Source organism: Rhinopithecus roxellana, chromosome 7 (assembly GCF_007565055.1).
Source record: "Rhinopithecus roxellana isolate Shanxi Qingling chromosome 7, ASM756505v1, whole genome shotgun sequence".
NCBI classification, from domain to species: domain Eukaryota; kingdom Metazoa; phylum Chordata; class Mammalia; order Primates; family Cercopithecidae; genus Rhinopithecus; species Rhinopithecus roxellana.
The window spans coordinates 33,565,519-33,589,299 of record NC_044555.1 but is presented as its reverse complement, the minus strand read 5'-3'; the positions used below and the strand labels follow the sequence as shown (position 1 = coordinate 33,589,299).

The window sequence follows — 23,781 nt, the reverse complement described above, 5'->3', positions numbered from 1 at the left end:
TTCTCTTTTATTTTCTTGGTTAGTTTCCCTCCATCTTCCAAACTCAGCACAGATGTCACCTTTGGGAAGCCTTCTGAGATAGATATCCCTTTCAGTCTCCTACCCCCAAGCTTCATGTTGTCCTTTTCCTGTGCTGCTTCTGTTACTGCATGTAACACTTTCTTGTCTTTGTCCCTTTGGCTCCCTGTGCTCCTCAGAGGGCAAGGAATTTGTTCTTAAAGCCCAATGTGAAATGTGGCACCAGGGGCGTGGGAGAGAAAGTTGGTAACTTTTTCTGGATGAAGGAGTGGAAATGGGTAAGGTGAACTGGGCTGGCTGGGGTCTGAAGTGGAAGAGTGTTTTCACCTTTACTAGGGTGCTGTAGAATCTATTGCCATGAAGAACCCCAAAGAGAGGACAGCTCTATTTGAAGAGATTAGTCGTTCTGGGGAGCTGGCACAGGAGTATGACAAGCGAAAGAAGGAAATGGTGAAGGCTGAAGAGGACACACAGTTTAATTACCATCGCAAGAAAAATATTGCGGCTGAACGCAAGGAAGCAAAGCAGGAGAAAGAAGAGGTAGGTGGCCAAGCTACCTCTTGGCTCTGAGGGACCAGGATGGAGCCAGTGCCTTATCGATGCACCCCTGCCACCATTCCCCTGTTTGCACAGGCTGACCGCTACCAGCGCCTGAAGGATGAGGTAGTACGAGCTCAGGTACAGCTGCAGCTCTTTAAGCTTTACCATAATGAAGTGGAAATTGAGAAGCTCAACAAGGAACTGGCCTCTAAGAACAAGGAGATCGAGAAGGACAAGAAGCGTATGGACAAGGTGGAGGATGAGCTGAAGGAGAAGAAGAAGGAGCTGGGCAAAATGATGCGGGAGCAGCAGCAGATTGAGAAGGAGATCAAGTAAGAGGCAGACCTGGGCCTGCGACTTATGGGAAACCAAGAGGCCGTGCTGTTTATTAGGGTTCCTCCGTGCTGTTTATTAGGGTTCCTCCAAGCCCGGAGTTCAGTACCCATACTCATTTCTCTGTTATTCTCCTGACTTGCTTTTGTAAGAACCAGACACATTTCTTGACTTGCAGTTTAGACAAATAGAATATTTAAGCACTCAGGCCCTGGGTAGACAGGTGCTCAGATGAGGGAGAACTCAAAAGGGGTAGTGGCCTTGCCAAGAAGGAGGAACCAGTGTGAGGCCTAGCCATTGGAGTGGCTGAGAAGGCCTTCCTAGAAGAGGAAAACTGAAGCTAGAAGTTTAAAGGATAGGAATTTGAGGGGCCAACTAAGTAAATACAGGATGTTCTTGGGAGCTGTTAATGAGCATCCTGGCCAGGGTTGAGGCAGAGTTGGTAGCTTTGCCTTATGGAGTTGCTGGCTCATAGATCCTGAAAGTCATACCTTTCAGGGAGTAGTCAGACTGCCCCTTTTTTTCAGGATCTGTGGGGCATCACGCCCTTGTTCTTTTAGGTAATTCCCTGAGGTTGGCTCAGGGGCTCAAGTTCCCCTTTGGGTGAAAAGCTTGGGAACCCTCCCTTCTTCCATAGTGCTCACTGGTTTCCCCCATCCCTCTGGCAAAAGGGAGAAGGACTCAGAATTGAACCAGAAGCGGCCTCAGTACATCAAAGCTAAGGAGAACACCTCCCACAAAATCAAGAAGCTGGAAGCAGCCAAGAAGTCACTGCAGAATGCTCAGAAGCACTATAAGAAGCGTAAAGGTGACATGGATGAGCTGGAGAAGGAGATGCTGTCAGTGGAGAAGGCCCGGCAGGAGTTTGAAGAACGGATGGAAGAAGAGAGTCAGAGTCAGGGCAGAGATTTGACCTTGGAGGAGAATCAGGTAAGCTCTGGAAGGGGTTGGCAGGGAGGAGATCCCTGGGCTGACATCTGCTGACTTGGTCATCCCTGTTCTCCTTCTCTGTCCCTAACAAAGGTGAAGAAATACCACCGATTGAAAGAAGAAGCCAGCAAGAGAGCAGCTACCCTGGCCCAGGAGCTAGAGAAATTCAATCGAGACCAGAAAGCTGACCAGGACCGTCTGGATCTGGAAGAACGGAAGAAAGTAGAGACAGAGGTAGGCTATAGTTATAAGATTAGGGATGATGGTCCACAGAAAAGGATACAGGTTGAGCATCCCCAATCCAAAATAATCCAAAATCTGAAACGTTTCTGGTCTCAAGCATGTTGGATTAGAGTTACCTAAGCTGTAATGATAGTCTTTTTTTTTTTTTTGAGACAGAGTCTCACTCCTGCCCAGGCTGGAATGCAGTGGTGCGATCTCGGCTCACCACAACTTTCGCCTCTCGGGTTTAAGCAATTCTCCTGCCTCAGCCTCCTGAGTAGCTGGGACTACAGGCGCGTGCCACCATGTCCTGCTAATTTTTGTATTTTTAGTAGAGATGGGATTTCACTCTGTTGGCCAGGCTGGTCTTGAAATCCTGACCTTGTGATCCGCCCACCTTGGCCTCCCAAAGTGTTGAGATTACAGGCGTGAGCCACTGCACATAGCCATGATAATCTTAATGATAATGACAATAGCTCACATCTGTTGAGCACTTACTGTATGATAGGCAGTGTTCTTTACATGTATTCACTCATTTAATTCTTCATTTATGATTACCTTTATGGAATGGCTACTGTTACCCTATTTTACAAATGAGGAAATTACAACACAGAGTAATTTGCCTAAGGTCACAAGATTATTGTTATTTTTGAGACAGGGTCTTTCTCTGTCACGCAGGCTGAGGTGCAATAGTGCAACCATGGCTCACTGCAGCCTTGACTTCCCAGGCTTAAGCAATCTTCCAACCAGAGCCTCCCGAGTATCCAGCACTACTGGTGCTTGCCACCATGCCTGGCTGCCTTTTTTTTTTTTTTTTTGGAGAGACAAAGTCTCATTCTGTTGCCCAGGCTGGAGTACAGTGGCATGATTTCAGCTCACTACATCCTCTGCCTGTCGGGTTCAAGTGATTCTTTTTTTTTATTTTTATTGTTTTTTGAGATGCAGTTTCTCTCTTGTTGCCCAGGCTGGAGTGCAGTGGCGCCATCTTGGCTCACTGCAACCTCTGCCTCCTGGGTTCAAGCAGTTCTCCTGCCTCAGCCTCCCGAGTAGCTGAGATTACAGGCACCAGCCACCATGCCCAGCTAATTTTTGTATTTTTAGTAGAGACGGGGTTTCACCTTGTTGGTCAGGCTGGTCTCGAACTCCTGACCTCAGGTGATCCACCCGCCTTGGCCTCCCAAAGTGCTGGGATTACAGGTGTGAGCCAACGCACCCGGCCCGGTTCAAGTGATTCTTGTGTCTCAGCCACCCGAGTAGCTGGGATGACAGGTGGGTGCCACCACACCTAGCTAAATTTTTTGTATGTTTGGTATAGATGGGATTTTGCCGTGTTGACCAGGCTCATCTTGAACTCCTGAACTCAAGTGATCCGCCCGCCTCGGCCTCCTAATTTTTTTTATTTTTGTAGAGTCAGGGTTTCTACTGGTTGCCTAGGCTGGTCTTAAACTCCTGCCTGCCTCTGCGATCAGCCTGCCTCGGCCTCCCAAAGTGTTGGGATTACAGGCGTCAGCCACTGTGCCCGGCCAGTCACATAACCATTAAGTGTCAGAACTAGACCCTGGGCAGTGTAGCTCTAAAGCCCACACTCTTACCAAATATACTTCACTTACTGCCTCCCTGATATCAATATTGTAATAACAACAATGATAGACATGTCATAGTGTCCTAGGAGTGTACAGTGTTCCAGGCATTCTGCTAAGCACTTTTAAATATTTAAAAGAATGTTGGCCAGGCCTGGTGGATCACTTGAGGCCAGGAGTTTGAGATCAGCCTGAGTAACACAGTGAGACCCTGTCTCAAACTTTAAAAAATAATAAAATTTTTTAAAAGAGGAATGTGATAGTCATTAATATTAATAGCAACCCTATTATTAAGCACTTAATGTGTATTCTATGCAGTGGAGATTACCCACATTTTGCAGATGAGGAAACAGGTACAGAAAGGCCTGTGAAGCTTTATCTTGATTTGAGCCTCCATGGTTGGTGAAGAAGATGCCTTGGCTGAGTAGAACACCTGTGAGAGGTTCTGGAGATCTGGGAGGCCCCCATCATCAGTTAGTAGATCCAACTGAACACCATCTATGTCTGCTTTTTAGTAGGCCTCCTATATTAGTGACAGATTGTCCTGGACTGTTGGGCTCTTGGATGAGTGGGCACATAAGGGGTGTTATCTAGGGCTCCCGTGGTCTTGGCGTAAACTTGTACAGCCCCTGGTGATGGAATACATTTGTTTCCCAGGCCAAGATCAAGCAAAAGCTGCGGGAAATTGAAGAGAATCAGAAGCGGATTGAGAAACTGGAGGAATACATCACCACTAGCAAGTATGTAGCTCTGCAACTGTCCCCCTTACTTCCAGGCCTGTTCTTGTGACCCTACTTACCTGCCCATCTTCATGCAGGACCCCCAGAGCCTCTCTGAGCCAGGAGTATTTTCTCACCAGCAGGAGTAACTCCTGTGTGCCCTCACTTTGTAGGCAGTCCCTAGAAGAGCAGAAGAAGCTAGAGGGGGAGCTGACAGAGGAGGTGGAGATGGCCAAGCGGCGTATTGATGAAATCAATAAGGAGCTGAATCAGGTGATGGAGCAGCTAGGGGATGCCCGCATTGACCGCCAGGAGAGCAGCCGCCAGCAGCGAAAGGCAGAGATAATGGAAAGCATCAAGCGCCTTTACCCTGGCTCTGTGGTAAGAGCAGAGGGGGAACTCATTTCCTGAGTACTTACACTCACTGTCACACGATTTTCCCAGCAGCCCTGTGCAGACCAAGTTGCCAATCCCATTTTTATTGTCAGGGGAAATGAGGCTTGGAGAGGTTTAAAAAAGCACCGCTTCTAAGTGGAAGAACTGCAGTTCAAACCCAACTTGTTCTCCTAAGCGCATGTTCTTTTTTTTTTTTTTTTTTTTTCCTTAATTTTTCAACCTGTCATAGTAGGCAATCATGTTCTTTTCATCGTAACAATTACGTCTTTCTGAAGGGTTTGTCTTGCTATGTCCATGCCTCTGGGAGGGGAATTGGAAAACCAGGAAAGATTTTGGAAGCAGGTGGGGCCATGGGGCTGGAATTACTCTCCCAGGAAGTAGCTCTGCAGTCTTCTTTATGGGCTCCGTTGGCATGTATTAACTGGCCCAGTAGCTTTTAGGGACACCCTGAGCTTTATCAGACCTCTTGATCTTTTGACCTCTTTCACCAAATCCTGAGTTCCCAGGTTCCTTGAATATTATCCCATACCTGGGTTCAACTTAGTTTGGTTCCACTAATATTTCCCTGTCACTTCTCTAGAGGCTCTGCTGGGGAGAGAAGTATGATTAGAGTCAGTCCCTGCCCCCTTAATCTGATAGTTCTTAGAGAACCAGGCTTGGTTTTGGAGACTGCAGGAAGGGAACTGGTAAAAGATTGATTGATTGATTGATTGATTTTGAGATGGAGTCTTGCTCCTTCGCCCAGGCTGGAGTGCAGTGGCACAACCTCGGCTCACTGCAATCTCCGCCTCCTAGGCTCAAGCGATTCTCCTGCCTTAGCCTCCCAAGTAGCTGGGATTACAGGTGCCCACCACCATGCCCAGCTAATTTTTTTGTATTTTTAGTAGAGACAGGGTTTCACCATGTTGGCCAGGCTGGTTTTAAACTCCTGACCTCAAGTGATCTGCCCGCCTCAGCCTCCCAAAGTGGTAGGATTACAGGCGTGAGCCACCACGCCCAGCCAGATTTATTTCACTAAGTACTTGTGAAAATTTGAAATAATATATGTAAGGTATTTGGCATAGTGCCTGGGTGGCGGTGGTCTGTAAAATGGTAAATGAGGTTTAGAAAGATGATTCTGGATTTAGACACGACTGCCTGAAGTCATTGCTTGGGAGCCATAATAGGCTTTTCCTTTATAGCATGGGGGCTGTGTTCTTCTGTGAGATAGGAAAAAACCGAAGTGTTTTTTCTACTCTCACACCAGCACAACGCTTCACTTCTGACACCAGAAGTGTGGGGGTTTTTCCTTATACACACCAAGCAATTCTCCAGCAGATACCAGCTGGGTGACCTATAATTCACTTCAACTCTGACACTATTTATCTGGGGATAGCATCAGATCTCATGGGTTAGGGGCTTAGTCCAAGACTTCAGATGCCAATTGCAAGTCTCAGGTTGTGACTTGTGGTTCTGACTGACCTGCTGTAAATTACAGTTCCTGAGAATCCCTCCCTGGGTTCAATTAATTTACTAGTGCGGCTCACAGAACTCAGGAAAATGTTTTACTTATGTTTACCCTTTTATTATGAAGGATATTACAAAGGATGCAGAGAACAGCCAGATGGATGCATAAGGCAGGGTATGGGGGAAGAGGTGTGAAGCTTCCATGCCCAATCTGGGCAAGCCACCCTCCAGGTACCCCCACACGGGGTCTTCATTACGTAGGCCTGATTGATCAAATCATCAGCCATCGGTGATCAGTTCAAACTTCAGCCCCTCTCCCCTCCTGAAGGTTGTGGGGGTGGAGCTAAGAGTCGCAAATCTCATCCTGCCTTGGTCTTTCTGGTAACCAGCCCCTATCCAGAAGCTATCTATGGGCCTCTAGCTATAATCATCTCATTAACATACACAATGCTCATTCCTGAGATTCTAAGGGTTTTAGGGGTTGTGTGTCGGGAACTCTCGTGTAGAAGACTAAGTATGTATTTCATAAAACACCACAGTCCACTTTGATCTTCAAACACAGATCCTTTACATCAGAACAATCGTGTAATAAATAGAAAGAGGCTGGGGGCCAGCGGATCACTGGAGGTCAGGAGTTCGGGACCAGTCTGGCCAACATAGTGAAACCCCATCTACTAAAAATACAAAAATTAGCTAGGCATGGTGGTGGGCACCTGTAATCCCAGCTACTCAGGAGGCTAATCACTTGAACCTGGAGAGGGGGAGGTTGCAGTAAGCTGATATTACGCCCCTGCACTCTAGCGTGGGCGACAGAGTGAGACTTTGTCTCCAAAAAAAAGTAGAAAGATAACTGGTACATTACTAGAATCCCATTTAGTCATTAATTAATAATTAGTCTAGTCCATGATCATGTCATGAAAATGTTTCCTAGGGTGAGGCCATTCAGGTTTGTAGGCTTTTATTCAATCTTGTTAGGTTCCAAAACGAGGAGTATTCTCAGCAAACATAGCTTCACACTTTCAGGTATCTGGGATAATTGTGCTGAGAGACAGTATCATCTCTTGCTCTGAACCTGTTTTGAGGTGTTAATATAATACTGAGTTTCCCTCATTACATAACTCATTTATTCATTTATTTACCTCCCTTCTCTTACCCAAACTTTTCCACCGTTGGAAGGGACATTAGGATTGGCCACTATGCTGATCTAGAGTGCATACAGCAAGTTAGTCTGCAATTGCCTCCTCCTCGGTCCGTACAGTCCCATTCAGTTAAGGTAGAGTTACTTGGGTACAGAACTAGTGGGCTGTCTTTTTTGTTTGTTTTGAGACAGGGTCTCATTATGTTACCCAGGCTGGTCTTGAACTCCTGGACTTAAGCGATCCTCCCACTGCAACCTCCCAAGTAGCTAGGATTACAAACACACACCACCATGCTTGGTATTGGGTTATCTTAACCACTAGGCAATACATTTGCGTTCACTTCCTGATATAGATTCTAGTCTGTCCCCCTTTCCACACTGGGAATTAGGATTCCTGAGCCAGCTCCCAAAAGCTTCATACTTCAGTTTTCCCTTCCTACTTTACTCAGTACGGCCGCCTCATTGACCTGTGCCAGCCCACACAAAAGAAGTATCAGATTGCTGTAACCAAGGTTTTGGGCAAGAACATGGATGCCATTATTGTGGACTCGGAGAAGACAGGCCGGGACTGTATTCAGTATATCAAGGAGCAGCGTGGGGAGCCTGAGACCTTCTTGCCTCTTGACTACCTGGAGGTGAGGCTTGTTGGGGATTGGGTCAGGCCAGTGTTCAAGGGCCCCTCTTCTAGTACTCCCTGTTTGTGTTTTGCCACTGACTGAGCTTCTCCCCACAGGTGAAGCCTACAGATGAAAAACTCCGGGAGCTGAAGGGGGCCAAGCTAGTGATTGATGTGATTCGCTATGAGCCACCTCACATCAAAAAGGCCCTGCAGTATGCTTGTGGCAATGCCCTTGTCTGTGACAACGTGGAGGATGCCCGCCGCATTGCCTTTGGAGGCCACCAGCGCCACAAGGTGTGGATTCTCTTGCCCAGGTTGAAGCTGGACAGGCTCAGTACTGGAGATTCATTTGTTCAGCTTCTCCCCCTCTTCTCTTTTCCCCCTGCTGTGTGTAGACAGTGGCACTGGATGGAACCCTATTCCAGAAGTCAGGAGTGATCTCTGGTGGGGCCAGTGACCTGAAGGCCAAGGCGCGGCGCTGGGATGAGAAAGCAGTAGACAAGTTGAAAGAGAAGAAGGAGCGCTTGACAGAGGAGCTGAAAGTAAGCCACAGGCAGTGCTGTTTTTAGCAGTGGGAGTCCTAAGCCTAGGTCAACCACTGCCTTACCACCTAGCCCTTCTTTCTTGTTCCCTTCAGGAGCAGATGAAGGCAAAACGGAAAGAGGCAGAGCTGCGTCAGGTACAGTCTCAGGCCCATGGACTGCAGATGCGGCTCAAGTACTCCCAGAGTGACCTAGAACAGACCAAGACACGACATCTAGCCCTGAATCTGCAGGTGGGGCCTGGCCTTCAGCCCTGTTCTTCAAAGGCCATCCACACATTCCTGGCCTAGGTTTCTCTGAGGGTGGGGAACTTGTTTCACTTCCCTGTCTCCTCCCAGCCTGCCGCAGGAAGCCAAGTATAGCATAGAGTCAGACAGCCAGGGATTCAGAGCTTGGCTCTGCCTTGAGTATGACATTAGGCAAGTAATTTCACCTCTCAGTGTCAACCTTCACATCTTAATCTGTGAAATGCAAGTTAAGATAATACCTACTCGGCTGGGCACGGTGTATCACCTGAGATCAGGAGTTGGAGACCAGCCTGGCCAACATGGTGAAACCCTGTCTCTACTACAAATATAAAAAATTAGCTGGGCATGGTGGCAGGCGCCTGTAATCCCAGCTACTTGGGAGGCTGAGGCAGGAGAATTGCTTTAACCTGGGAGGTGGAGGTTGCAGTGAGCCAAGATCGCGCCATTTTACTCCAGCCTGGGTGACAGAGCGAGACTCTGTCTCAAAATAAATAAATAAATTATACCTACTTTATAGGGTCATTATTGAATGAGTTAACATGTAAAGTGCTTAAGACTGCTATGTGTTCAGTTTATGTTAGGTGCTATTGTTAGCATAATTTGTTCATTCAGCAAATTTGAATTTTTGAAAGTGAGCTGTGGGCATTTCAGTCCCTGCTTGTGGTAGTGGTGGGGTGGGGGGCGGTACTGTTCTAGGTATATTAATGCTTTTTTTTATTATTATTATCGAGTACTTCCCCAGACCACCCTGGAGGTCTTATATGTAGTGTGTGTATTTATATATCTGTTTCTAAACTCAAAAACCCTAAACTGAATTCTGAAACAACTCTGCCCCCAGGGGTTATAGATCAAAGATTGGGACCTATACCTAATGATGTTTACCGTGTGCCCAGCCCTGTGGATTGAAGCTGGCTGAACTGGATGCCAGGGAAGAAGCCATGTGATGGTTTCTGTGCAACATCATGGAGACTTGACTAGGGCAGTAGTGCTAAGCCAGGTTCTCTCAGATGTGGAGAGCTAGCCCTTCCTGACTGTGGGACCAATGCAGTCAAGGTAGCTTTTCCTCCAAGGAGCCTGGTCTGTTTTGTTCTCTCAACCCATTGCCTGTAGGAAAAATCCAAGCTGGAGAGTGAGCTAGCCAACTTTGGGCCTCGCATTAATGATATCAAGAGGATCATTCAGAGCCGAGAGAGGGAGATGAAAGACTTGAAGGAGAAGATGAACCAGGTTGGTAGGGTGTGGGCCATGCCAGCGTGTGCATCAGGGCAGGACTGGGACTGGAAGCAGGACAGACTAAAAGGGCCGATGCCCTCCCTGGCTTCTCTTCTCAGGTAGAGGATGAGGTGTTTGAAGAGTTTTGTCGGGAGATTGGCGTGCGCAACATCCGGGAGTTTGAGGAAGAGAAGGTGAAACGGCAGAATGAAATCGCCAAGAAGCGGTAGGTGGGAGGATTGGTAGAAGAGATTGGGATGCCCTTGAGCCTCTAACCTGACATCCTTGGAAAACCAGATGCTGTCATAGGCAAGGGTCAGCTCTTAGAACTATGTGAGTTTATGTAGGTAGGCCTTAAAGAACAGAAATCAGGAGGGCAGTATGGCATAGTTATAGTGGTTAAGAGTGCTAACTCTAAACTTGATTTCCTGGATTCCTGGATTACAGCCCCAGCTCCACAACTCGTTATCTTTGGCAGTGACTTGACTTCTGTAAGCTGCAGTATCTGCAGAATTGTATAATGATACCTATCTCATGGCATTGTTGGGAGGATCAGGTGAAATAATTTCTTTTTTTAAGATTACCTGTTTTACTTTTTTTTTCCTGAGACAGGGTCTCACCCTGTTGCTGAGACTGGAGTGCAGTGACAACCTTGACCTTCCCAGGCTCAGGTGGTCCTCCCACCTCAGCCTCCTGAGTAGCTGGGACTGCAGATGTTTGCCACCACACCCGGCTAATTTTTGTTTTTCTGGTTTTTTGTTGTTGTTGTTGTTGTAGAGATGGGGTTTTGCCATGTTGCTCAGACTGGTCTGGAACTCGGGCTCAAGTGATCCTCCTGCCTCAGCCTCCCAAAGTGCTTGGATTACAGGTGTGAGCCATAGTGCCAGCCTTTTTTTTTTTTTCTCAAGATGGAGTCTCGCTCTGTCGCCCAGGCTGGAGTGCAGTGGCACGATCTTGGCTCACTGCAGTCTCCGCCTCCCAGGTTCACGCAGTTCTCCTGCCTCAGCCTCCTGAGTAGCTGGGACTACAGGTGCACTCCACCATGCCCAGCTAATTTTTTGTATTTTTAGTAGAGATGAGGTTTCACCATGCTGGCCAGACTAGTCTCGAACTCCTGACGTTGTGATCCGCCCACCTTGGCCTCCCAAAGTGCTGGGATTACAGGCATGAGCCACCACGCCTGGCCCCAACCCCCGCCTGGCCTTTTTTTTTTTATTTTTTTTTTACCTTTTTAAAAGGTATTTAGCAGCTTACATAGCATCTACTAAGAGCAAGAAATAGTAGCTTTTGTTGTTATTATCATAATGGGCAATGTGAGGTGGAGGGAGGCGGGAGATTAAATTCTTGGTTGAAACAATAGCCAGAAGAAAATAATCTTCTCGTTTTTCCTCACTTTAGTTGATTCATTCATTCAGCAAACCTTTGTTGAGTCCCTGCCTTGTGCCAGGTTGTCTTGTGCTAGGTATTGGAAGGGAGACAAGGGAGATGGAGGTAAGACAGATGAACACAACACAGTCTTTGCTGAAGGACGTCATCCCTTTTAACCTGGGCTTCAGTTAGCAGTTTAGCGCTTTGCCCATACAGTAAATATTCATTGCTGTCCTACCTTAAGCTAGTCTCAAGGGATACAGAATTGAATCAGACTCTTGTTTCTTTCCTCAGGAAACTATAGAGTACTGGGGGAAACATCAATTTGAGGACAGTGTGATCAATGGTATAATTATGGTAGATACAAAATACTGAAGAAATTTTCAAGGAACTGCAAATCAACAACAGGAAAAATCAATGACAAGAAACCCAATAGAAATGTGGCAAAGTACTTATGATATCTAATGCAATGAAAAAAGTTAAAAAAACAAAAGTGGCAAAGAATATGGATAGGCTTTCATGGAAAGAGAAGTTCAAGTGGCTAATGACATAGGAATTGAGGTCTAACCTCTTAATCAGAGAAATGCAAATTAAAAAGTCTAACAGTATTTGGTGGAAATCTATAGATGTCCTGTGTAGTATGTGGGGAAAAAAAAAAAAAAAATATATATATATATATATATATATATATATATAAAAAACCTATGGGTATATATCCCAGAGAGAGTCTTGCCGTAGGGTCCCAAAGAGACACACATTCAGTGTTATTCATCGTGGCATAACTTGTAGTAGTGCGACATTGGTGGCAATGTAGATGGCTATTACTGGGGGAAGCATAAGTCAAATGAATATATAGACTGTAGTACTATGTAGGAGTTCACAGCAAGAACTAGATTTGTGGGCAGTAGTGGATAACTTATAAACCGGATATTGACCAGAAAAAAGAATAAAGTTTATAACACAGTAGATTTGTGTAAATTTTAGGTCTAAGACATTTTACAAGGATATGCATTTTTAAGGAATGCATGTGTATATGTCACTTGTGTATGTTCACAGTAGGGAAGGTAATGGGAATGGAAATTGGGGATTGAAACAAAGAGGACAAGGGAAGAGTCTTGCCCAGGCAGTGATGATAAGTGTGTTATGAACTGTGGGATATGATTAACTCGCTTCTGCACCTGAAGTCTAAAAACGGAGGAACCCAACAAAGTGTAATAGAAACTAAGAAACCTGCTCAGAACTGTCAGGAAAGGTTTTACAAAACAGGGAGTGATGACTGGAGACCTGAAGAGTGAGTAGGATTTAGCCAGCCAGGCAGCAACAGTAAAAGGGAATTCCAGGCAGAGAGAACAGCATGCTTGGAGGTATGAGAGAGCATGCCTTGTTCTGGATACTAAGTAATTTTTAATGTCTGGAGCATAAAAGCAGGGTCAGGAAGAAGGCGGGGAGTGGTGGAGAGGTCAGCAGGGGCCGGATCACAGAGGCCTTTATGAGTCATACTTAGGAGATTGGACATAAAATTGCATAGCTCAAAATTATAGAGTTAGTTACATTTCATTTGGATTATAGTGGCTAATAGGTTTAAGCTGCTAGCATGACATCTGGCAGCATCTGTCACACCATATTGGGAGTTGGAGAGGGCAATTGGAAGTTAGTCCTGCCTGGCCTGCCAGTGCCTGTGTATGCTGGTTGCATACTCTGAGTTTCTGAAGAGATGGAGAGGAGGACAATAGCAGGAATCCAGTATTTTCTGCATGTTTTTGTACTGCCCAAGTTCTGCCCTTTAAGAGGTTTTGGGACTTTGGGGCAGAAGTTGGGATGCTGTAATTGAAGCCCTTGGACAAAAGTAAGCTGAGTACAGTCAATATACCTGGTGATAATGGCAACTAAAATTAATTGAGTAGTTATCGTGGACCTGGTGTGGTTCTAAGGACTTGGTACATATTAACTCATTTAAAAATCTCCCAATAACCCTGAGGTAAGTACTATTATTATGTCCATTTTGCAGATGGGGAAACAGGCCTGGAGAGTATAACCAACTTGCCTGAATCACACTACTAGTAAGTGGCAGAGTTGAGATGCCAATCTTCTTAATCCACTACATTATATTGCAGTGGTGGTATACTAGAAAGAGCCCGAGTTTTGGTGTTAAATCTGGGTTTCAGTCTCACATGTGCCATTTACTAGCTGTGTGGCCTTGGGCAAGGTCTTTTACCTCTTGGCCTAAGTTTTCCTCATTTGTAAAATTAGGATAATAATGCCTACTTGCAGAGCTGTTGATTAGAGGATTAGAGATAATATATGTAAAGTACATAGAAGCTTAATAAATAGGAATTACCATAGCTGGTGGATTCAGATGGACTCTTTTATGCCTCCTTGTAGGAACTTGGAGGGCACTAGGGTCTCCAGTGTTTAAAGGGGGATAAATAAGGTTTGGCCGAATCTTCCCTGCCTTATACCACGTCTACAGGGCTAGGCTGAGGAACTTATTTCTTCAGCTTCAAGGGACCGTTTTATGTGCATATGGATGGATGAAGCAGGTTGTGACTGAAAAACAGTAACTCTTGGTCCCTGAGCCCTGGGTCTAGTTTCCCTTTCTTCCCATAGTTGGATTTTGTGCAGTGGTTATCTCTGGCTGATGAGATTATGAGTGATTCTCCCCCCACTTTTATACACAGTTTGGAGTTTGAGAATCAGAAGACTCGCTTGGGCATTCAGTTGGATTTTGAAAAGAACCAACTGAAGGAGGACCAGGATAAAGTACACATGTGGGAGCAGACAGTGAAAAAAGATGAAAATGAGATAGAAAAGCTCAAAAAGGTAAGGAAGGAAAGAATTAAAAGACAGACTAACAACTGGGAGGAAAAATGGGAAGAAATATGACAGAAAGATAATGTCCACAACTTAGAAATTTCTCATCTAAACCAATAAGAAAAATACCAAGACCTAAACAGGAAAAATGGATAAGTGTCACAGACAGTTCAAGAGGACTTTCAAATAGTCCCTAAACACATACAAATAATTTAGTCTTACTAAAGAAATGCAAATTAAAGCAACAGTCAGATGCAATGTATTTTCTAGTACATCACGGAAAATGTAAAAACAAAGGACACAATGCTTAAATACCAGCCATGGTATAGGAGACCAGTATTCTTTTTTTTTTTTTTTTGAGATGGGGTCTTGCTGTGTTGCCCAGGCTGGAGTGCAGTAACACCATCTCAGCTACTGCAACCTCCGCCTCCTGGATTCAACCGATTCTCCTGCCTCAGTCTCCCGAGCATTTGGGACTACAGGTGCATGCCACCAAGCCCAGTTAATTTTTGTATTTTTAGTAGAGATAGGGTTTCACCATATTGGCCAGGCTGGTCTCGAACTCCTGACCTCGTGATCCACCCACCTCGGCCTCTGAAAGTGCTGAGATTACAAGCATGAGCCACTGTGCCTGGCCAGGAGACCAGTATTCTTAACGTAATGTGGCAAGAAGCTTCACAATGCATTTATACCCTGTAACTCAGTAATACCTGAGGAGATCATCCAAAATGCTGGCAAGGCTTTATGCGAACACTTTGATTTTTTTTTTTTTTTTTTGAGACGGAGTCTCGCTCTGTCGCCCAGGCTGGAGTGCAGTGGCTGGATCTCAGCTCACTGCAAGCTCCGCCTCCCGGGTTTACACCATTCTCCTGCCTCAGCCCCCCAAGTAGCTGGGACTACAGGCGCCTGCCACCTCGCCCGGCTAGTTTTTTGTATTTTTTAGTAGAGACGGGGTTTCACCGTGTTAGCCAGGATGGTCTCGATCTGCTGACCTCGTGATCCGCCCGTCTCGGCCTCCCAAAGTGCTGGGATTACAGGCTTGAGCCACCGTGCCCGGCCCACTTTGATGTTTTTAACAAGCATTATTTATAGTTCCAAATTGGAAACTACTCAGTGCCCCTTGGAAAGTGGGAATTTAGCAAATCATGCAACATTTGTAAAATTGTTTATGTAGTGTCTTCAAACTTTAGTAATACACAGACCCTTTTTAAAGGAAAAGTAGTCCCTAAGATTGCCATTGTTGCCTTAAATCCGTGATGTTACTTACGTATATACAAATATATATACTTGGAACACTTAACCAAATGCTAAGACTAAGTTAAAAATTAAATACTAGCAAAATGAGCAAAATTTAGATTGACCATGTAAATTCAGTGCAACAAATGATGATGTTTTGCTGAAACCTAGTCACTTCACAGTGTGACTGTGCTACTGACTGCTACAGCTCAGTTCTTTTGAGCTTAGCATGCCTGTGCCACCATGTATTGTGTGATGACTCAATTTTCTCACACTCTTTCTCTTTAAACTACTATGAAGCCTTTGTTCCTTACATCATTCCCTCCTCAGGTGATTTGGCCTTCACTTGGTTTGAACTTACTGTTTGACTTTCGTCTGCCTATGTTTGTTGCTTGTTTGTGTGTTTTCTTCATTAACCCCTGATGATTAAAGTAGTTCTCTTTGGTGTCTGAAATTTTTTTTTTTTTTTTTTTTTTTGAGACGCAGTTTCGATCTTGTTGCCTAGGCTGGAGTGCAATAGCATTCGGCTCACTGCAACCTCTGCCTTCCGGGTTCAAGCGATACTCCTGCCTCTGCCTCCCGAGTAGCTGGGATTACAGGCGCCCACCACCACGCCCGGCTAATTTTTTGTATTTTTAGTAGAGATGGGGTTTCACGATGTTCGCCAGGCTGGTCCCGAACTCCTGGCCTCAAGTGATCCACTTGCCTCGGCCTCCCAAAGTGCTGGGATTACAGGTGTGAGCCACTGCGCGCAACCTGGTGTCTGAAATCTTAAATGCACTTGTAGCTTGGGCAGTAAAATCCTGAGGCAAGACAAGTTAGATACCTAGATGATTTGGGATATTACATATATGCAATTTTTTTGCTTTTTATTTTGAAATAATTTTCAACTTTGCAAAAAATTGCAAGGAATAATACAAACAACTCCTATCTACCCATCACCAAGATTCATCAATCATCAACATGTTGCCACATTATCTTTTGCATTCTCTCGCTCTATATATATGCTTATTATTTTTTATGAGCCATTTGGGAGTAAGTTGCAGATATATCCCCTTTATGTGATTATTATTATTTATTTATTTATTTTTTGAGACAGAGTCTTGCTCTGCCGCCCAGGCTGGAGTGCTTTGATACTTTGATGCTTTGATCCCAACTTTGATGCTTTGATCCCAGTGCCGGATCTCAGCTCACTGCAAGCTCCGCCTCCCGGGTTTACGCCGTTCTCCTGCCTCAGCCTCCCGAGTTGCTGGGACTACAGGCGCCCGCCACCTCACCTGGCTAATTTTTTGTATTTTTTTTTAGTAGAGATGGGGTTTACCGTGTTAGCCAGGATGGTCTCGATCTCCTGACCTCGTGATCCGCCCGTCTCGGCCTCCCAAAGTGCTGGGATTACAGGCTTGAGCTACTGCGCCCGGCCTATTATTTTTTTTTTTGAGACAGGGTCTCACCCTGTCGTCCAGTTTGGTGTGCAGTGGCACGATCTCAGCTCACTGCAACCTCCGCCTCCCGGGCTCAAGTGATCCTCCCACCTCAGCCTCTCAAGTAGCTGGGACCACAGGCGTGCACTACCACATCCAGCTAATTTTTGTATTTTTTTGTAGAGACGGGGTTTTGCCTTGTTGTCCAGGCTGGTCTCGAACTCCTGGGCTCAAGCAGTCTGCCTACCTTGGCTTCCCAAAGTGCTGGAATCACAAGTGTAAGCCACTCCACCAGGCCCCCTTTATGTGACTTAAGATCAAAATGAAAACAAAAATTTTCCTTTTTAAAAATCAGAACATTATACGTAAGGCTACGATCCCCTTTGGCTGATCCTAGTCCCCTTCCTCTTGCCAGAGGTGATTCTTCCAGACCCTTTAAGGATTTACTTAAATACTTGTATATTTACGTATGTGTATTCATAGAAAATGCACAGTATTGTTTGTGTGGGTTTTTTTTTAAAAAAAAAATGTTACTATACTGCACATGATAGAAAGTTTTGATGTAGAAAAAAATGCTCAAATATAACATTTAGTCAGAATACAGAGTTTTAATTACAATCCAGTCCCAACTATGTAAAGCTGTCTGTAAATAATGCTGAGAGAAAATGTGCTAGAATGTTAATTGATTATCTAACTGATGAGATTGTGAGTGATTCCCCCCTTAATACTTTCTCTATACTTTTAACTTTTGTACATACACTAGATCACTTGTAAAATTGGGATGTGTGGGAGAGGACAACCAAATTTTAAAAAGATAGGAGGCTGAGGGGTCATGGGGGTGTGAAAGCAAAGCTCATTGACGAGTGACTCCAATAAACTGCCTAGTAGGGAGGGTGGGAGCAGGAGAATATCCCAGGGTAAGATGGGGAAAGTCTTCACCTATTGTCCTGTTCCCACTGCTGGGACCAGGAGGAACAAAGACACATGAAGATCATAGATGAGACCATGGCTCAGCTACAAGACCTGAAGAATCAGCATCTGGCCAAGAAGTCGGAAGTGAATGACAAGAATCACGAGATGGAGGAGATTCGTAAGAAACTGGGGGGCGCCAACAAGTGAGTGGGTTCGGGCCTGGGGTGGGAGGACATAGATACAGCAGGCAGCCTGCCAGATTTGGGTCTCACCTAGCCCCTGGACCTTTTTTAGGGAAATGACCCATTTACAGAAGGAGGTGACAGCCATTGAGACTAAGCTTGAACAGAAGCGCAGTGACCGTCACAACTTGCTACAGGCCTGTAAGATGCAGGACATTAAGTTGCCACTGTCAAAAGGCACCATGGATGATATTAGTCAGGAAGAGGTGAGTATTGTGGCTGGTGGTGGGAGTGGGCTATGAACATCATTAACCAGGGATGGGGAGTGAAAGTCATCAGGAAGGGCAATGAGAGAGAGAAACATGGTGGGCAGATGGTGAAGGGACATGAAAAGGGATGCAGGAGAGATGAGGCAAGGTGCAGTGGTGAATGCAGGTGAGGCGAAAGGTAATAATAGCTTTGGTGTGAGAGAAGTTGAATTGGGAGTAGAACTGCAAGCCAGTGAGTGGGTGGTGAAAGAGTTGAGCCAGGAAAGAATGAAGTAATTCATTAACCTTAGGGACCTGAGCTATATTAGCTCCAGCAGGTGACATAAATTGGTAGGAGTGGGAATTGAGGGACATTAGCCAAGAGCAAAGGAAGACAGAAAGCTGGGGGACCTGAGGATGATAGCTTAGCTGCAGTAAGCGAGATTGGCCAGGAGAGGGTTGGGTAAGGGACATCAGCAATGCAGAGGTGAGGAAGTTTAGTTACAGGAAAACCAGAGATACTAGCCAAAGAGGAGCAGTGGAAGCAAAGATTTGTAGCAAGGGGATGGGAAATGTTAACTGAGAGGGGGTTTGCATATATTAATATCTTGTCTTAGACCTAGTCATATATCTCAGTCCCATGTGTCTTTCTCCCTCCTCACTTTCCAAATGGCATTTCAGTTTAATTCGGTAAAATATTTTGAATACCAGAAATGTTCTGGGCATCATGGTAGCATGTGACATAATTACCCCAATCCTAACCACAGGCCTGCCAGACAGGCATTATGCCCACATTACAGGTGAAGAAACTGAGGATCTAAGAATGTGACTTGCCCAAAATCACAATGTTAGTAAGTGGTAGACCTCAATTTTTTTTTCTTTTTGAGATAGAGTCTTGCTTTGTCACCCAGGCTGAAGTGCAGTGGCGTGATCTTGGCTCACTGCAGCCTCTGCCTCCCAGGTTCAGGTGATTCTTGTGCCTCAGTCTCCCACGTAGCTGGGATTACAGGCATGCACCACCACTCCTGGCTAATTTTTGTATTTTTAGTACAGACAGGGTTTCACCATGTTGGCCAGGCTGGTCTCAAACTCCTGACCTCAAGTGATTCACCTGCCTTGGCTTCCCAAAGTGCTGGGATTATAGGTGCAACCCACTGCGCCTGGCCATAGAGCTCAATTTTGAACTTGAGTCATTCTGCCTGCAAAGCCTCTATTCCTTCTGCCATGGTGCTTTCTAGCAAGGTGCTTTCTCAAAGATGGAAGGCTGCAAAGGAGCTCCCTATAGAGGTGCCCTCTCATGGCCAGTCTGCTCCACTTGACTCTCCATTGCCATTACAGGGTAGCTCCCAGGGGGAGGACTCAGTGAGTGGTTCACAGAGAATTTCCAGTATCTACGCACGAGAGGCCCTCATTGAGATTGACTACGGTGATCTTTGTGAGGATCTGAAGGTGAGGATCAGCCACAGGGGTATGTGGAGGTGGGAGTTGGGTGGGAGTGGGACCATCTTCCTAGCTGTCCAGAGAGGGAGTTAGCCCATCGGGGAAAGCTGGCAAGGGAGGGAGTATTGAGTTGTGAGGCAGGATCTCCCCCTCATATACACACAGACATATGCACATTCCCTACCCCACACCCCGAGTTGCTCCTGCCCTTTCCTGCTATCAGTCTTCCCCTTTCATGTGTGTATATAACTAAGCTAAGCCTAGGTACACACAGAAGAGACTTCAGTACAGTGAACAGATTGACCTTAGGTGTTCCTTAGGGCTCTTTCCTCCTCACTTGGCATTCTTTCATCCTGGGTATCACTTCACTTCCATGGCTTCCACTGCAATCTCTATGCTAGGTCCCACAGGTACCTCAAACCCTAGCCTTCCTCCCCATATTTACCCATCTCCTCAGTCCCACTCTCATGCTCAGCCAGAAATCTGAGCCTCATCCTTGACTTCTCCCTCTTTCACTTTACATAATCAATTAATTACCAAGCCCTGTGGATTCTGCTTCTTAAATATCTTTCTTTCTTTCTTTGTTTCTTTTTTTGAGACGGAGTTTCGCTCTTGTTGCCCAGGCTGGAGTGCAGTGGTGTGATCTCGGCTTACTGCTACAACCTCTGCCTGCCAAGTTCAAGCGATTCTCCTGCCTCAGCCTCCCGAGTAGCCGAGATTACAGGCACCCGCCACCATGCCCAGCTAATTTTTAGTAGAGACAGGGTTTCACCATGTTGGTCAGGCTGGTCTTGAACTCCTGACCTCAGGTGATCTGCCCACCTTGGCCTCCCAAAGTGCTGAGATTACAGGTGTGAGCCAGTGTGCCCGGCCCTAAATATCTATTGAATTCTGGTTTTTGTTTCCACTGTCTCTAATGCAGGCCACTTTCATCTCACATAGCCAACTACAGGAGCCTCCTAAAATAGTTTATGATGTGTTTCAATTATCATTATATTCAGGAGGATTTGATTTTTTTAACTTACGGAAAATTTCAAGCATATGGAAGTAAAGAGAATGATAATAATGAACCTCAGGCACTCAGCTTCAACAGTTAAGCAATCTTGTTTTTTATACCCCCCATTGGAGTATTTTAAAGAAAACTCTAAACATTACTCCATTCATAATTACCCCAGCATGTATCTCTAGAATATGAGAACTTTTAAGAAAAACAACCACAATATTATACCTGAAAATATTTAACAATAAACTCCACAATATCGTCTAATCAGTAAATGTTTAGATTTCCATGAAAGTCCCGTAACTTTTTTTTTTTTTTTGCAGTTTATGTGTTTAGATCAATAATCCAGTAAGGTCCCTATGTTAAAATTGGTCTCTGCTAGTCTGTAACATTTTCTTCTTTGTTTTTATTTTATTTTTTTCCTTCCTGTTTATCTGTGGAAGGAACTGGGTCATTGGTAGTATAGAATTGTCTGCATTCTGGATTTGACTGATTATGTCCTCGTGATGTTACTGAACATGTTTTTCCATTCCTTGTATTTCTTATAAACTGGTAGGTAAATCTAGGGTTTGATTGGATTCAAGTTCTTTTTTTGGCAAGAATATATCATAGGTGGTACTATGTACTTGTGAACTTCCTTCTGCATCACATCAGTAGACACCTGATGTCGGTTCTCACTTTCTTTGTAATGTTAAAATTGACCAGTGTTCAACATTAGCTATGGTATTCTTGCCAAAAAACAAACGTGGATCTGATCAAGCTTCCGTATCCACTAACTATCAGAAACACTGGTGCCAGAGGAATATTAAAAAAGCACATGAGGGATGGGCGTGGTGGCTCACACCTGTAATCCCAGCACTTTGGGAGGCCAAGGGACGTGGATCACCTGAGGTCAGGAGTTTGAGACTAGCCTGACCAACATGGTGAAACCCCATCTCTACTAAAAATACAAAAATTAGCCAGGCATGATGGTGCACACCTGTAATCCCAGCTACTTGGGAGGCTGAGGCAGAATTGCCTGAACCCTGGAGGAGGAGGTTGCAGTGAGCTGAGATTGTGCCATTGCACTCCAACCTGGGTGACAAGAGCGAAACTCTGTCTCAAAATAAAATGCACAGGGATGTGGTTAGCCAAATCCAGATTGGGAAAATCTTTTTTTTTTTTTTTTTTGAGACAGTCTTGCCCTGTCACTCAGGCTAGAGTGCAGTGGCGTGGTCTCGGCTCACTGCAAGCTCCACCTCCCGGGTTCACGTGTTTCTCCTGCCTCAGCCTCCCCGAGTAGCTGGGACTACAGGCGCCCACCACCACACCCGGCTAATTTTTTTTGTATTTTTGGTAGAGATGGGGTTTCACTGTGTTAGTCAGGATGGTCTCGATCTCCTGACCTCATGATCCGCCCGCCTTGGCCTCCCAAAGTGCTGGGATTACAGGCGTGAGCCACCACGTCCGGCCTGAGACTGGGAAATTCCAAAGGACAGAAGACCTGATGTCTTTTGTAAATAAATGGGGAGAATAAAATAGAGAAGGGGGAGCTGTTGCAGACTAAAAGAGACAAATCAACCAAATGAAATGTGTGGACCTCACTTGAATACATTACATAGAAAAGAAAGGGAGAGGGACCTTATAAAAGTAAATGAGACTTAAGAGACATATCAGCTCATTGCAATGTGTGCACCTTATTTGGAACCTACTTTGAAAAACCTGTAAGAAAAAAAGGTATAAAACAGAGGAATTTGAACACCAACCAGGTTTTTAATGATGTTAGGGAATTTTTATTTTTATTTATTTATTTATTTTTTGAGACGGAGTCTTGCTCTGTCACCCAGGCTGGAGTGCAGTGGCATGATCTCGACTCACTGCAACCTCCAACTCCCGGGTTCAAGCGATTCTTCTGCCTCAGCCTCCTGAGTAGCTGGGACCACAGGCGCGTGCCACCATGCCTGGCTAGTTTTTTGTATTTTTAGTAGAGACAGGGTTTCACTGCGTTAGCCAAGATGGTCTCGATCTCCTAACTTCGTGATCCTCCCACCTTGGCCTCCCAAAGTGCTGGGATTACAGGCATGAGCCTCTGTGCCCGGCCGCGGGAATTTTTAAAATTTTTAAGTGTAATAGTGGTATTACTTTTTTTTTTTAAGTCCTTATCTTTTATAGGAGTGATTCTCATTGAGAGGGTAGATATTTTGTTCCCCCAGGGAACATATGACAATGTCTGGAGATACTCTTGTCATGCCTACTTGTCATAACTGGAGTAGAGGGGTTACTACTGGCATCTAGTAGGTAGACACCAGGGATGCTGCTAAACATCCTGCTGTGCACAGGACAATCCCTACAGCAACGAACTACCTGACCCAAAATGTCAGTAGTTCAAGACCCTGTCTCAAAAAATAAAAACATAGGCCGGGCGCGGTGGCTCAAGCCTGTAATCCCAGCACTTTGGGAGGCCGAGACGGGCGGATCACGAGGTCAGGAGGTCGAGACCATCCTGGCTAACACGGTGAAACCCCGTCTCTACTAAAAATACAAAAACTAGCCGGGCGAGGTGGTGGGTGCCTGTAGTCCCAGCTACTCGGGAGGCTGAGGCAGGAGAATGGCGTAAACCCAGGAGGCGGAGCTTGCAGTGAGCTGAGATCTGGCCACTGCACTCCAGTCCGGGCGACAGAGCGAGACTCCGCCTCAAAAAAAAAAATAAAAAATAAAAAATAAAAAATAAAAAAAATAAAAACATAAATAAATGTCGGCCAGGTGTGGTGACTCATGCCTGTAATCCCAGCACTTTGGGAGTCCGAGGCAGGATGATTGCTTGAGCCCAAGAGCTAATTTTTAAAAATTAGCTGGGCATGATGGCATGTACCTGTAGTCTCAGCTACTTAGGAGGCCGAGGCAGGAACATCACTTGATCCTGGGAGGTTGAGGCTGCACTGAACCTAGATCACACCAGTGTGCTATATAGCCTGGGTGACAGGCAGACGCTGTCTCAAAAAAGAAACTTCAATGTTTAGATGTCTTTTATGTTTCAATTTGTTGGAGTCATTTTTCTTCTTCTTCTTCTCTCTCTCTTTTTTTTTTTTTAATCTAGAGACAAGGTCTCACTATGTTGCCTAGGCTGGTCTTGAACTTCTGGTCTCAAGTGATCCTCCTGTTTCAGCCTCTTGAAGTGTTGGGATTACAGGTGTGAGCCTCTGCACCTGGCCCATTTTTCTTTGTTTTTGTTTGAGACAGA

General features: G+C 45.4%; 1 protein-coding gene across 1 annotated transcript in view; it reads left to right on the top strand.

Annotated features, from left to right (window-relative positions):
* Window positions 1-23,781, top strand: part of SMC1A (structural maintenance of chromosomes 1A) — a 50,810-nt gene that overhangs the window by 9,313 nt on the left and 17,716 nt on the right. Inside the window, exons 4-19 of the mRNA XM_010364524.1 lie at window positions 355-558; window positions 652-890; window positions 1,563-1,821; window positions 1,915-2,055; window positions 4,281-4,363; window positions 4,516-4,723; window positions 7,772-7,957; window positions 8,056-8,235; window positions 8,337-8,483; window positions 8,579-8,716; window positions 9,842-9,958; window positions 10,063-10,169; window positions 13,990-14,131; window positions 17,749-17,894; window positions 17,986-18,139; window positions 19,460-19,570. Of these exons, the coding sequence (XP_010362826.1) occupies window positions 355-558; window positions 652-890; window positions 1,563-1,821; window positions 1,915-2,055; window positions 4,281-4,363; window positions 4,516-4,723; window positions 7,772-7,957; window positions 8,056-8,235; window positions 8,337-8,483; window positions 8,579-8,716; window positions 9,842-9,958; window positions 10,063-10,169; window positions 13,990-14,131; window positions 17,749-17,894; window positions 17,986-18,139; window positions 19,460-19,570 (2,562 nt within the window). The remainder of the gene's footprint in view (window positions 1-354; window positions 559-651; window positions 891-1,562; window positions 1,822-1,914; window positions 2,056-4,280; window positions 4,364-4,515; window positions 4,724-7,771; window positions 7,958-8,055; window positions 8,236-8,336; window positions 8,484-8,578; window positions 8,717-9,841; window positions 9,959-10,062; window positions 10,170-13,989; window positions 14,132-17,748; window positions 17,895-17,985; window positions 18,140-19,459; window positions 19,571-23,781) is intronic.